This window comes from Scyliorhinus torazame, chromosome 18 (assembly GCF_047496885.1).
Source record: "Scyliorhinus torazame isolate Kashiwa2021f chromosome 18, sScyTor2.1, whole genome shotgun sequence".
In the NCBI taxonomy this organism is placed as follows: domain Eukaryota; kingdom Metazoa; phylum Chordata; class Chondrichthyes; order Carcharhiniformes; family Scyliorhinidae; genus Scyliorhinus; species Scyliorhinus torazame.
This window is the reverse complement of record NC_092724.1, coordinates 45,265,324-45,281,031: the sequence shown is the minus strand read 5'-3', so window position 1 is coordinate 45,281,031 and position 15,708 is coordinate 45,265,324. Positions and strand designations below refer to the sequence as shown.

The 15,708-nt window shown below is 49.0% G+C and overlaps 1 protein-coding gene across 3 annotated transcripts in view; it reads left to right on the top strand.

Moving 5' to 3' along the window:
* The window catches only part of matk (megakaryocyte-associated tyrosine kinase), a 160,820-nt gene that overhangs the window by 56,423 nt on the left and 88,689 nt on the right, over positions 1-15,708 (top strand). The window contains exon 2 of one of the 3 annotated variants that reach the window (XM_072482704.1): positions 7,045-7,108. The exons of 1 other annotated variant lie outside the window; for it this stretch is intronic. In XM_072482704.1, coding sequence (XP_072338805.1) covers positions 7,100-7,108 — 9 coding nt within the window. In that variant the 5' untranslated portion in view covers positions 7,045-7,099. Of the gene's footprint in view, positions 1-7,044; positions 7,109-7,157; positions 7,214-15,708 lie in introns of those variants that run through there. One more of the 3 variants, XM_072482702.1, reaches the window with a different exon arrangement.

Genomic DNA, 15,708 nt, shown 5'->3' with positions numbered 1-15,708 from the left:
ACGGCCTCTGCGTAGGTAGGTGCATCCTGGATGAGGGGAAAGACATCGGAGCTCAGGCGCGTGTCCAGAATCTGGAGTTTCTGTGCTTCTGGGATTGGGTCTGTCGCAGATCCGATGTATGCTTCAAAGCAAGCTAGCCAATGTGCGAAGTCCTTTTTGGCGTTGTCTGCTTGAGGATGGCAGCTGCAGGCGATCTGGCTTGATGCGGAGATCCATCTTTGTAAAATCACTGTGTAATAAATTGATGCTATCAATTACGATGAGACGAGAGTAGAGAGTAATCAAGGCTTTATTACACAGAGATGTGTGGCCTCCTACAGCTGCTGCCGAAATGGCTACAGTTCGGGGAGCACACACATTTATACTCCACCTATTGGGCAGAGCCAGCAGGCAGGGATCTACCCCCGTACCTGTGGTACAGGGGCCTTACCGTAATACCCTTGTATGCAGTGCAGTATATACAATATAATACAACAGTGGTGACTACCACATGCGTATACCAACTCCAGTCCACTGCACCTCCCGCTTCTGCTTTCCCAGCACAGGACCTTCTCCTTCACGCGGTACCTACTGAAACGAACAGTCACCATTCTTGGCGGCTCACTCGCCTTTCGTATATGCCTCCATGACCTATGAGCCCAATCCAGCTCGTATCAAGAGGGATCATCCCCCTCCCCCAATAGCTCTGCCAACATCGTGGCAAAATACTCTGTCGGCCTCGGGCCTTCCACCCCTTCGGGCAGACCCACGATCCTCAGATTCTGCCGCCTGGATCCTTTTTCCAGGTCTTCCACTTTGGCTGGCAGACCCATGTTGGTCTCTATCACCCTCCGCGCTCCTTCCCCATCGAGATGAGTTGATCACTGTGTTACGCTAGTGCCTCTTCCACTTCCTTCAGTGTCTCAGCCACTGCACTCAATACCGCCGCCCTCACCGGGGCAATCACCTCCTCCACCAGCACTTTCAATACCGCCCCCATCTCCCTCATTGCATCCATGTGTTTGGTGAACTGTTTTTCAACTTCCACGGTCATCGCCTCGGTCAGCCTTCCTGCCGTGAGCAGTGCGGCCTCACCTGGCACCCCCGCCTCCACCTTCCTTCCCGCTCCTGAGCCGACCTTTCCACCCACCGCCGGACCTTCATTAGCCCCCTTTTCCACGCCCATTTTTCTTTGAGGTTTGGACATCTCTCTTCTCTGTGCCTTCCTACCCTTGTTTATTCAAAAGTTGCTCTTGGGACGGGGCAACAAAACTCCCAAAAATCAATTCTTGGGTGGGAGCCCTCCAACGTGCTGCTTCCTCCTACCCGCCGCTACCGGAAGTCCCATTTTGTTTGCAAGCCCTTGTTATCCGTGTTTGGAAACCCAGCACTTCTAACGGGCTGGATTCTCCGCCCCGCCATGCCACATTTCTGTTTTACCCCGCCGACGGGATGCTCTGTTATGCTGGCCGGTCAATGGGGCTTCCCATTGTGGGGCAGCCCCACGGCGTCGGGAAACACCCAGGCTGCCGGCAAAACGGAGTATCCCGCCGGCCGATAATCGAACATATCTAATAATTAACTTTATTTTTTATTGTTTCAAATTATTCACCATTGACAACAGTGCACATTTCATCTTGCATCTCTGTAGTATCAAAATTATTTCCACAATCATTTCCTCTGTGTTTTTACCTAACAACCCTTTTAGCTCAAACTAACTTATTTTTTGAATAAGTAAGTAAAGTCAACATCGTCCCAGGCGACCATAGGCTGCTTTTCCCTTTGAGAGGGGAGAGCTGACTGGTGTTGAATTAACCTGAGGGTCACCACACCTCGGGCGTGGGACAAGGTTGAGAAGGTGGGGCCTTCATGAATAACCTGAGCCGGTACGGTAATTAAACCCATGCTGTTGGCCTTGCTCTGCATCACAAACCAGCTGCTCAGCCAACTGAGCTAAACCAGCCCCCTATTTATTGAATTTATTTGTGCCACCCTTATAGAACAATGGGTGCGAAACTCCGGCCACACCAGGCTCTCGCTTGAGCGCAACGTGGCCGGAGAATGCCGGGAGAGGCCTCCTGAGAGCCTCCCGATAGGCTCCAGGCCTCCCGGGATTCTCCAAAGTCCCTCGAGACATCGGAGTCAGAACCCCACCCAAAGTGGGCGGAAACGAATGATGCTCGCGGATGTAGGTCGTAAGCCTACTTACAACCTATCTGCGTGGGATCCACTGGCCTCCCCAGTGGGGTTGTAGCCGGGTGCCGATCAGTGGTGGTGGACCAGGCGGACGGCACCTGGGGGTCTCCCAGGCCACTGGAGACACCAGGGTGGTCAGGGTAAGTGCAGGGTGGCTTCCTGCCCCTCCCCCTGGAATGTGGGCACCTTGGCACTGCCCAGCTAGCACCTTACTTCAAACTAATTCCACATTATACACCTTGACAGAGTACAAAAGTGGAATTTTTTTCAAAAGTTATGCAAGTGTTGATTTTCAAAGAGACTTGGGTGCACATGTACAAGGAACACAGAAAGTTAACATGCAGGTGCAATCATGAAGGCACATGGCATGTTGGCCTTTATTCTAAGGGGAATGGAGTGCAAGAAGAAATAAATATTTATTTTTAAAAAAAAAATTTAAGAGTGCCCAATTATTTTTGCCCAATTAAGGGGCAATTCAGTGTGGCCAATCCACCTAACCTGCACATTTTTGGGTTGTGGGGGTGAAAGCCACGCAGACATGGGGAGAATGGGCAAACTCCACACTGACAGTGACCCGGAGCCGGGATCGAACCTGGGAACCTCGGCGCCGTGACGCCGCAGTGCTAACCGCTGTGCCACCGTGCCGCCCCAGAAATAAATATTTCTCCAGTTGTACAGGGTTTTGTACACATCTGGAATACTCTGTGCAGTTTTGGTCTCCACATTTAAGAAAGGAGGCAGTACAGTGAAGGCTCACTAGATTGGTCCCTGGGATCGGGCTAAGTAAATAGGGCGTATATTCGTTGGAGTTTAGAAGAATGAGAGACAATCTCATTGAAACTTAAAGATTTCTGAAGGCGTCTGATAGGGTGGACGCTGGAAAATTATTTCCACAGGTTAGGGAATCCTATCGGCACTGTGGGTGTATCTACACCCTGGACTGCAAAGGATCAAGATGGCAGCTTAACATCGCCTTCTCAAGGGAAATCAGGACTTAGCAATAAATGCTGGCTTAGCCAGCGATGCCTACATCCTGGAAATAATAATAATAATCTTTATTGTCACAAGTAGGCCTACATTAACACTGTAATGAAGTTACTCTGAAAAGCCCCTAGACGTTACACTCCGGCGCCTGTTCGGGTACACTGAGGGAGAATTCAGAATGTCCAAATTACCTAACAGCACGTCTTTGTGGGAATAGTGGGAGGCAACTCCGAGCACCCGGAGGAAACCCACGCACACACTGGGAGAACGTGCAGACTCCACACAGACAGTGACCCAAGTCGGGAATCGAACCTGGGACCCTGGAGCTGTGAAGCAACAGTGCCAACCACTGTGCTACTGTGCCGCCCAAAATGAACTCATTAATAAATAAAACACGGGGCACAGCCTCAAGGTAAGGAGCCAATCAAATATGTCTGAGATGAGGAGACATTACTTCATTCAAAGGTTTGTGAATCTTTGGAATTCTCTATCCCAGTGGGTTGCGGATGCTCCATCACTGAATACATTTAAGGTTGGGACAGACAGATTTTTGGTTTCACGAGGAATTAAAGAATATGGGAGCAAATGAGGAAATGGAGCTGAAGCCCGAGATCGACCTTAGAATCGTAGAGACATAGACCTTTTACAGCACAGAAACAGGCCCTTTGGCCTTTTGTTTGTGCCAGCCATCAAACACCTATCTATTCTAATCCCATTTCCAGCACTTTGTCCGTAGCCTTGTATGCTATGATGTTTCAAGTGCTCATCTAAATGCTTCTTAAATGTTGTCAGGGTTCCGACTCTACCACCCTTTCATTCAGTGAGTTCCAGATTCCCCACCACCCTCTGGGTCAAAAAGGTTTTCCTCAAATCACTCTAAATTTGGATTTGGATTTGGACTTACTGTCATGTGTACTGAGGTACAGGGAAAAATATTGTTATTCCATCGCTTTCATATTTATTTTAAAATGAGAAACATTGCAACTTACGAGCCTCTGAAAGAACCATTGTCCACAACACATTCCCTACTTAAACTAGTATACCACACCTGAAAAGCAAACACAAATATGCTCACTCCTCACTGTCTTTAAGTTCACTAAGCCAACCTCATCACGAAAGAGCGACTTTTATCCCACGAGCCCCCAATTTGTTATGGACCAGGGTTTATAAAACTCCAAAGCAATACCTGTTTCTGTAGAGATTTTAAACCTGCTGTCTTTGTTAAAAAGTGTTTTGGGCTTATGCATGTTGTTCGGAAAGTTACTACGGGTTACCTATAGAATATTGTATTTGGGAAAGTATCAGTGTTTGTAGTTGACAAACTGTTTACTGTGTGTTTATAAAATGTTAACTGGATACATAGAATAAACATTGTTTTGTTTTAAAAATACTTTAGATCTCTGTTGTATCACACCTGTAAAGTGGGCCTTGTGCTCCCCATAACCAAAATCTATTAAAAGTTGTGGGTCAGGTGAACTCCATGATATGCTTTGGAGTTTTCTAAACCCTGGTCCATGACAATACGGAGTGCAGTGCTACTCAGTAGAGAAGATGCGGGGTGAGCGAAGTTCAGTTCATAAGAGGGTCGTTCAGGAGACCGGTAACAACGGGGAAGAAGATGTTTTTTAATCTGTTAGTCAGATTCTCAGACTTTTGTATCTCCTGCCTGATGGAATAGGTTGGAAGAGAGAATAACCTGGGTGGGCGTGGTCTTTCCCAAAGTAGCGGGAGGTATAGACAGAGTCAATGGATGGGAGGCGGGTTCACATGATGGACTGGGATGTGTTCACGACTCTTTGTAGTTTCTTATGGTCTTGGGTCGAGAGGTTGCCATACCAGGCTGTGATGCAGCCAGATAGGATGCTTTCCATGGTGCTTTCTATCTGTAAAAATTGGTAAGAGTCAATGTGGACCTGCCGAATTTCCTCAGTTTCCTGCACCTTACCTTAAATCTATGCTTCCTGGTATTGACCCCTCTACAAAGAGAAAAGGTTTCTTTTTCTTTACCCTATCTATGTCCATCATAGTTTTGTCCACCTCAATGAGATCCCCCTTCAGCCTCCTCTGCTCTAAGGAAAACAACCACAGCCTATCCAGCTTCTCTTCATTGCTGGAACTCTCCAGCCCAGGCATTATCCTGGTGACTCTCCTCTGCACCATCACCAGTGCAAACGCATCTTTCCTATAGTGTGCCGACCAGAACCGCACACTGTACTACTCTAACCGTTCATTGTATATTCACTTGCCCTATTATTCCTCCCAAATTCATCACCTAACATTTTTCAGAGTTAAATTCCGTTTGGCACAGTTCTACCCATCTGACCAGCCCTTCTATATCATCCTGTAATCTAAGGCTTTCCGCCTCGCTATTTAACACACCACTGATTATCGTGTCATCTGGGATCTGATTTCCACTCCCTCCTAGCCTTTCATACTTTGCCGATCCAAATTAACACTGGAGAAGTTGAAAGCCCCGACTATTGTTACCAATTTATTTTTTACACTTCTCTGAGATTGGTCTACATATCTGCTCTTCTATCTCTCCATGGCTGTTTGGGGGCCTATAGTACACAACCAGCAATGTGATTGCTCCCTTTTTTCTTTTGAAGTTCCACCCATATGCTAAGGTAGCATTCCTTCTCACTGCAGTAATTGACTCATAGAATAGAATCGTAGAATTTACAGTGCAGAAGGAGGCCATTCGGCCCATCGAATCTGCACTGGCCCTAGAAAGAGCACCCCATTTAAGCCCACACTTCCAATCTATTCCCGCAACCCCACCTAATCTTTTTTTTTGGATTCTACGGGCAATTTAGCATGGCCAATCCACTTAACCCGCACATCTTTGGATTGTGGGAGAAAACCGGAGCACCCAGAGGAAACCCATGCAGACACGGGGAAAACGTGCAGACTCCGCACAGACAGTGACCCAAGCCGGGAATCGAATCTGGGACCCTGGAACTGTGAAGCAACTCCTTGATCAATATTGCAACACCACCTCCTCTTTTAAACCCCCCCCCCCCACCAGAATACTGAGCTGCCAGTCCTGCCCCTCCCTCATCCATGTCTCTGTGATAGCAATAGCATCATACTCCCAAGTGTTAATCAACATCCTCATGACCTTGGTCACGTTGAATGCAGAGCAGGCTCGTAGGGTACTATTTCTTGTGCTCTTCACAGTGGTTTTGAGATATGATAAGGTGTCGATCGATGCATCTTTGTCTGCTAAGCGCAGAAAGGTATCTTGTCACCACAAGCATGGCTCAAATACCTCTGCCACAAATGTCATCGGAATGAGGGATATTCAGAGCCAGCTGAAAATGGCAAGGCCCCAGCTAGATTAGGGCAAACTCTTGGAGACCCTATTGCAGTCTTGGGTGAAATCAGCTAACACAAGATTCAAACTTAAGGCTCCTCCGTGCTTGAATTGCAAAGTACTACACAAAGCAGGGCATTTATCGCCTGTGCCATCAGAGTCACTTAGGTGACATCTATAATGAAAATCACTTATTGTCACAAGTAGGCTTCAATGAAGTTACTGTGAAAAGCCCCTAGTCGCCACATTCCGGTACCTGTTCGGGGAGGCTGTTACGGGAATTGAACCCTGCTGCTGGCCTGCCTTGGTTTCCTTTCAAAGCCAGCGATTTAGCCCTGTGCCATAAGCTATTCAACCCTAGTTCTCATGGCTCAAGTGAACATACCCTTCTGGTCAGCTGATTTTTATGAGTGGATGTACAATGCCACATTGTGTCGCTGGTGTATGGTCCACTTCAAAATGGCCCTAAGTGAAAATCCTGTAACGAGGAGCAATCCTGACTATTATTAAGACTGTCACAAGACTAACGATCCTCTGCACCTTCATTTCATTCTTATTTTTTCCATCAGGAAAAATCATTCTTCAGCGTTTTGAGCTGGTCTATGAAGAGACAGGCGACTTGTGATGGCATTGGTGAGTTGCAGTTAAGGATTTTGCAGCATCTTCAGTGTTGAGTGATTCAGCAAAACCAAACCTGTGAGCAGGAAGAGCAGAGGATCATTTGCAATGTTTTCTGAAGTATGTAGATGTGAAGTTTGGGGGAGGAATGGGACTGGGTTATGTGTAAAGTGGTTTCCCCTCACCTATTTGTACAATGTCCATTGACTTCTCTTCAATGAATCAACATGGGAATGCTAATCGAATTCAGCCATTTACACAAACTGATTATCAACGTAAGATGTTAGTCCTTAGACCATAAGACCATAAGACATAGGAGCGGAAGTAAGGCCATTCGGCCCATCTAGTCCACTCCACCATTCAATCGTGGCTGATTTCAACTCCATTTACCTGCTCTCTCTCCATAGCCCTTAATTCCTCGAGAAATCAAGAATTTATCAACTTCTGTCTTAAAGACACTCAACGTCCCGGCCTCCACTGCCCTCTGTGGCAATGAATTCCACAGACCCACCACTCTCTGGCTGAAGAAATTTCTCCTCATCTCTGTTCTAAAGTGACTCCCTTTTATTCTAAGGCTGTGCCCCCGGATCCTAGTCTCCCCTGCTAATGGAAACAACTTCACATCCACCCTATCTAAGCCATTCATTATCTTGTAAGTTTCTATTAGATCTCCCCTCAACCTCCTAAACTCCAATGAATATAATCCCAGGATCCTCAGACGTTCATCGTATGTTAGGCCTACCATTCCTGGGATCATCCGTGTGAATCTCCGCTGGACCCGCTCCAGTGCCAGTATGTCCTTCCTGAGGTGTGGGGACCAAAATTGCTCACAGTATTCTAAATGGGGCCTAACTAATGCTTTATAAAGCTTGAGAAGTACATCCCTGCTTTTATATTCCAAGCCTCTTGAGGTGAATGACAACATTGCATTTGCTTTCTTAATTACGGACTCAACCTGCAAGTTTACCTTTAGAGAATCCTGGACTAGGACTCCCAAGTCCCTTTGCACTTCAGCATTATGAATTTTGTCACCGTTTAGAAAATAGTCCATGCCTCTATTCTTTTTTCCAAAGTGCAAGACCTCGCACTTGCCCACGTTGAATTTCATCAGCCATTTCTTGGACCACTCTCCTAAACTGTCTAAATCTTTCTGCAGCCTCCCCACCTCCTCCATACTACCTGCCCCTCCACCTATCTTTGTATCATCGGCAAACTTAGCCAGAATGCCCCCAGTCCCGTCATCTAGATTGTTAATATATAAAGAGAACAGCTGTGGCCCCAACACTGAACCCTGCGGGACACCACTCGTCATCGGTTGCCATTCCGAAAAAGAACCTTTTATCCCAACTCTCTGCCTTCTGCCTGACAGCCAATCGTCAATCCATGTTAGTACCTTGCCTCGAATACCATGGGCCCTTATTTTACTCAGCAGTCTCCCGCGAGGCACCTTATCAAAGGCCTTTTGGAAGTCAAGATAGATAACATCCATTGGCTCTCCTTGGTCTAACCTATTTGTTATCTCTTCAAAGAACTCTAACAGGTTTGTCAGGCACGACCTTCCCTTACTACATCCATACTGACTTGTCCTAATCTGACCCTGCACTTCGAAGAATTTAGAAATCTCATCCTGCACAATGGATTCTAGAATCTTGCCAACAACCGAGGTTAGGCTAATTGCCCTATAATTTTCCATCTTTTTCCTTGTTCCCTTCTTGAACAGGGGGGTTACAACAGCGATTTTCCAATCCTCTGGGACTTTCCCTGACTCCAGTGACTTTTGAAAGATCATAACTAATGCCTCCACTATTCATTAGATTCATTCCCATCTACTGATTTGCGGCGATCAGAGACTGAGCTTGTTTTGTTTCTTCCTCGATGAATTGTTCCTCTGTGCCTCCTGCAGTATGGAGATAGCTTGGACTTAAGAACAGGACCTCTTAGTAATTCATTAAATTCAAACAGATTTATTTGTGCTTCTTTCAACTTAGTGTACTCTGATGCTCCTCTACAGTGGGAGAGCCAAACATAGATTGGGTGACCACTTTGCAACGCACCTTTGTTCAATCTGCAAGAGTGACTGAGACCCTCTGGTCGCATGCCATTTTAATTCTCCACCTTACTCTCGCGCTGACCTCCCTTGGTCTCCAGCACTGTTCCAGTGAAGTTCATAGAAGTTGAAGGAACAGCACCTCACATTTCCATTAACCTCTGCCACAACCATTTTCTTCATTTTTGGATAGCTGCTGTTGATCTTGATTCTGTTTTCCTATTTATATTTCCTCGAGAACCATCCTTTGTTTCCTTAACCTTTTTGCTCTCAGTATTGCCTCTTTTGTCATTTAATTTCTCTTACCTTCCACCCGCCACAGACTTTCCCATTTCCCTTTTGTCCTCTGCATTACAACCCCCTCATGCCTCCTCCCCTCCCGGTGATCCCTGTTCCCCACCTGGCTTAAAAACAACTATGATGTGGAGATGCCGGCGTTGGACTGGGGTGAGCACAGTAAAAAGTTTTACAACACCAGGTTAAATGTCCATCAGGTTTGTTTCAAATCACTAGCTTTCGGAGTGCTGCTCCTTCCTCAGGCGAATGGAGAGGTAGGTTCCAGGAACATATATATAGACAAAGTCAAAGGTGCAAGAGGATTCTTTGAATGTGAGCATTTGCAGGTAATTAAGTCTTTACAGATCCAGAGAGAGGGGTAACCCCAGGTTAAAGAGGTGTGAATTGTCTCAAGCCTCAATGACTTAATTACCGGCAAATGCTCGCATTCAAAGTATCATCTTGCATCTTTGACTTTGTCTTGAATGATGTGGAGATGCCGGCGTTGGACTGGGGTGAGCACAGTACGAAGTCTTACAACACTTGTCTTTATATGTTTCTGGAACCTACCTCTTCATTCACCTGAGGAAGGAGCAGTGCTCCGAAAGCCAGTGATTTGAAACAAACCTGTTCGACTTTAACCTGGTGTTGTAAGACTCCTCACTAAAAACAACTAGGCTGTGCACAAGTAGGCTTACATTGACACTGCAATGAAGTTACTGTAAAAAGCCCCTAGTCGCCACACTCCGGCACCTGTTCGGGTACACAGAGGAAGAATTCAGAATGTCCGGTCCACCTGACAATCACATCTTTTGGGTCTCATGGGAGGAAACCAGAGCACCCGGAAGAAACCCACGAAGACACGGAGAGAACGTGCAGACTCCGCACAGACAGTGACCCAAGCCAGGAATCAAATCTGGGACCCTGGAGCTGTGAAGCAACAGTGCTAACCACTGTGCTACCGTGGTGCCCATCATGGGACAGCAAAGCAAGACCCCAAGAAATGAATTGCTGGCTCCTGCTGACCTTCCTGCTGGAGGCAGTGCTGATTAAAACTTAACTGACCTAGTTTTTGATGGTTCGAGCGTGTTTCAGAGATGTTTAACGACATTTGGCGGGATCCTTCGGCCCGGCAGCCGTGGGTTTCTCGGTCACGCACCGTTTGGACCCTTCCCCGTGCCCCACTACACCCCCCCCCCCCCCCCCCCCACACACACACACACTCTTGTTGACTTCCTCTTTAGGATATGGTACCAGAAGTACCTCCAGAAGTAACGTCTGATTGCCATTTTGCTTGGATGAGCCAAGTACTTATGTTGGGTGTTCTCGCTTACAAACAAGCCAACAATGCTGGAAGTGGTGTAACGCTATTTTATTAACTGTTCAATGGTGCTAACATAGTTAGCATATACCCACATAAGGTATAAGCAATACCAGCTTAACTGTGGACCCTCTCCTATCACTAGCTATGGTGAGGCACTCAGCACATGGTGAATGTCTGTGATGCAGGCTGTGAGCTCTGTGCTCTGAGCTGGCTGCTGCTAGAATGAGCGGGAACTCTCCTGTCCCCTGTGTTTATAGTGCTTGTGCTCTCACTGGTGATTGGCTGCGGTGTTATGTATGCTGGTTGGTCCTACTGCATGTCCATCAGTGTGTGTATGTGATTGCACCATAATGTACTGATGTATATTATGACATTCCCCTTTTTAACAAAGAACATGTGCCTATGTGAGAATAAATAACGTGTAATGAGTGTATCTGACCATGTGTGTGCAGTATTTACATAACTGTGTACATGAGGCTAGTCTATATACACGGGAAGGTGCCTGGTGCAGAGAAAAGAAAAACAAGGTGATACACCAACAACAAAACTAAGAACGAATGCTATAAACAAACTCGTGAAATGCTGAAACAGGATGAAAGAACAAAGCATTGAGTCCAACATTGTAAGGCTCATAAATCAAGTCTCTGAGGTGGGCGACGAATTCGGGTTGACCGCCTCAAGGGTGGGTCAGGAGCCACCAGCTGAGGATCGGGCCGGGCCACGGCCAAGTGAGGAGGATGCAGAGTATCCGGAAGCTCTACAAAGTCCAGGTCGGGGACAACAGGAGGGTGTGGCATGGTGGAGGATCGCGTAGCAAGCGTGGAACCAGACGAAGGGCACGCTGATTGCGGCGGCGAATGGAGCCATCAGGCAGACGGACCAGGAATGAGCGGGGAGCCACCAGCTAAAGAACCACAGCAGTCGCAGACCAGCCACCCTCTGGAAGATGGATTTGGACATTGTCATCTGGCGCCAGAGCAGGAAGATCAGTCGTTCGAGCGTCATGCGCCGCCTTGTGCTGCGCACGAGACTGTTGCATCCGCTGAAGGACCGGAGCATGGTCGAGGTCTGGGACGTGAATGGATGGTACAGTGGTCCTGAGGGTGCTACCCATCAGCAACTGGGCTGGTGACAGGCCCGTGGACTTTGGAGCCGAGCGATAGGCCAGCAAGGCGAGGCAGAAGTCGGATCCTGCATCAGCAACCTTGCAGAGGAGCCTCTTTACGATGTGGATGCCTTTTTCTGCTTTGCCATTTGACTGGGGGTGCAGGGGACTGGACATCACATGTACAAAGTTGTACCTGCTGGCGAAGTTAGACCATTCCTGGCTCGCGAAGCAGGGGCCATTGTCCGACATCACAGTGAGTGGGATGCCGTGACGAGCAAAGGTCTCTTTGCAGGCACGGATAACAGCCGATGACGTGATGTCGTGCAGGCGTACAACCTCGGGATAGCTGGAAAAATAATCAACTATGAGAACATAGTCCCTGGCGAGCGCATGGAACAGGTCCACGCCTACCTTAGACCAAGGGGACGTGACCAACTCATGGGGCTGAAGGGTCTCCCGTGGTTGGACTGGCTGGAACTGCTGACAGATGGAGCAATTGAGCACTGTGTTGGCAATGTCCTCATTTATGCCAGGCCAGTAGACAGCCTCTCAGGCCCTCCATCGGCACTTCTCTACGCCGAGATGGCCCTCGTGCAGCTGCTCTAAAACCAGGTACTGCATGCTGTGTGGGATCACGATGCGGTCCAGCTTCAGGAGGACGCCATCAACGACTGCCAGATCGTCTCGAATATTATAGAACTGCGAGCATTGTCCCTTGAGCCATCCATCAGTCATGTGGCGCATCACACGTTGTAGCAGGGGGTCAGCCGCAGTCTCACGGCGAATGTGGGTTAGGCGTTCATCCGTGGCCGGCAGATTGGCGGCCGTGAAGGCCACATGGGTGTCTACTTGGCAAACGAACCCCTCTGGGTCGGACGGAGTGGTGACTGCCCTGGACAGAGCGTCGGCTATGATCAGGTCCTTACCCGGTGTGTACACGAGTTGGAAATCGTATGTCCGGAGCTTGAGCAAAATGCGTTGTAGGCGAGGGGTCATGTCATTGAGGTCTTTTTGGATGATGCCGACCAGCGGGCGATGGTCGGCCTCCACAGTGAACTGGGGAAGGCCATACACGTAGTCATGGAACTTGTCGACACCGGTCAACAGGCCTAGGCACTCCTTCTCGATTTGCGCATAGCGCTGCTCTGTGGGGGTCATGGCCTGTGACGCATAGGCAACAGGGGCCCATGATGAGGCGTCATTTCGTTGCAGGAGCACCGCCCCTATGCCAGATTGGCTGGCGTCCGTTGATATTTTCATCTCCCTTGCAGGATCGAAAAACGCCAATACCGGGGCGGTGGTCAGCTTGACCTTGAGCTCCTCCCATTCACGCTGGTGGGTGGGAAGCCACTGGAAGTCCGTTGTCTTCCTAACTAGGTTGCAGAGAGCCGTGGTGTGGGAAGCGAGGTTAGGGATGAACTTTCCTAGGAAGTTGACCATTCCTAAGAACCGGAGCACCACCTTCTTATCCGCCGGCTTCTGCATGCCCGTGATGGCTGCCACCTTGTCCGCATCTGGCCGCACACCCAACCGGGAGATGTGGTCTCCTAAAAACTGAGTTTGGTCTGGCCGAAAGAACATTTGGCTCTGTTGAGGCGCAGGCCTTGGTCCCGTATTCACTTAAAAACGCATTGGAGACGACTGATATGCTCCTGCGGGGTGGTGGACCAGATGATGATATCGTCCACACAGACGCGCACACCCTCGATGCCCTCCATCATCTGCTCCATGGTGCGGTGGAACACTTCAGATGCTGATATGATTCCAAATGGTATTCTATTGTAGCAGTACCTGCCAAATGGGGTGTTGAAAGTACACAGCTTTCTGCTGGACTTGTCCAATTGAATCTGCCAGAAGCCCTTTGATGCATCCAGCTTGGTGAATATGTTGGCTCGAGCCATCTCGCATGTGATCTCCTCACGCTTGGGGATAGGGTAATGCTCCCGCATGATATTACGATTTAAATCCTTCGGGTCGATACAGCCGGAAGGCTTCTTGATGCACACCATGGAACTGACCCAGTCCTGGAGGTCCTGCAGCTGCTGCTTGAGGCGGTCCTTGAGGGGTGCTGGGACTCTGCGAGGTGCATGAACCACAGGAGTGGCGTCCTGTTCGAGCAGGATTGTGTATGTGGAGGGAAGTGTGCCCTGGCCTTCGAAGACATCTCGGTGTTGAGTGATGATGGCACTTAGTTGCGCCCTGAAGTTCGCATCTTGGAAGTCAGACGTGTCCTCTGGAGAGAGGGAATGTACGTGCTGCACGATGCTGAGGAGCTTGCATGTCTGTGCACCTAGCAGGGACTCCTTTGAGGAGCCCACGATCTCGAAGGGTAGGGTGACTTTTCGCGAGTTGTGCGTCACCTCGAGTTGGCAAGACCCGGTGGCGGGGATGATGTTACCATTATAGTCGACCAGTTGGCAATTGGATGGAAGAATTGTTGGTTTGACCCCCAGGGTTTGAAATGCTGACCATGCGAGGAGATTGGCGGAAGCACCAGTGTCCAGACGGAATCTGATTTGGGATCGGTTGACCGTCAGGGTGGCATACACTCATCGTCCGGATCAATGCTGTGCACCAACAGCGGCTGGTGCTTTCGATTCGGGGACAGCATGTTCTTGGTTATGACAGTGACTCGAAAAGGCTCCCTGTCCTCGGTGTCACTGGTCTGCATGAAGTCAAGATTGGACTCGGTGAAGGTGGGTTGGATTGCCCGAACATTCCTGCGAGGCTGGTTAAATCATTGCGAGTTGGCAGGCTGGGCTGCTCGACAGCAAGCAGCATAGTGGCCAAGCCTGCCACAGCGTAGGCATTGTCGTGATTTTGCAGGGCATTGCCGCTTTAAGTGGGCGGAGCCACAGTTGCCGCACGTCGTGACATCAGTGCGTTCGTTGCACCACTGCACATGCGTGGTGCGGTCTTGCGTGGTGCGGGCCTGCGCATCGCGTTCCTCCACGTCACCATCCTCTCGTTTGGCGCGTACAAGCGCGGGAGGCCTCGGAAAGCGCGCGAAATGGCCGCCCTCCTCCAGACTGCGGCCCGGGAGGTGTTCGATCATTTGGAACCGTTCCGCCTCATGGGGCCCTTGCTGCGCCGTTTCAGCTGCCTGTATGTAGGAGTACCAGCTGGTGGCATTCTCATGCAGGACACAGGTCTCGATGGCAGTCGCTAGAGTTAGTTGCTTAACTTTAAGGAGCTGCTGACGCAGGGTGTCCGACATGACCCCAAAAACAATCTGGTCGCGTATCATGGAGTCGGAGTTGGGCCCGTAGCCACAGGATTGCGCGGGGATGCGGAGGTGTGTTAAATAGGATTGGAAAGGCTCGTCCTTACCCTGCAAGCGCTGCTGGAACAGGTACCTTTCAAAGCTTTCGTTGACTTCAACACTGAAGTGTGTGTCGAATTTGAGGAGCACCGTCCTGCACTTTGTCTTGTCCTCGTCGTCCGCGAATGTCAGGGAGTTAAAGATGTGTATGGCATGTTGCCCAGCCGTGGAGAGAAGAAGGGCTATCTTCATGGTGTCCGATGCATTCGCCTTGAGGAAGAGCTGGAAGCGCTGTTTAAATATCTTCCAATTTACCCCGAGATTGCCAGCGATGCGGAGCGGCGGCGGCGGGTTGATGTTCTCCATGCTGTAGGATGCCGGAATGCTGAGAAGTTGCAGGTAGGTCTCACAAGTGCTGGATTGCGGTCACTCCTTGTACCATGTTGTGTTGGGTGTTCTGGTTTACAAACAAGCCAACAATGCTGGAAGTGGTGTAACGCTATTTTATTAACTGTTCAACTATGCTAACATACTGTAAACATGGGTATAAGCAATACCAGCTTAACTGTGGACCCTCTCCTATCACTAGCTATGGTGA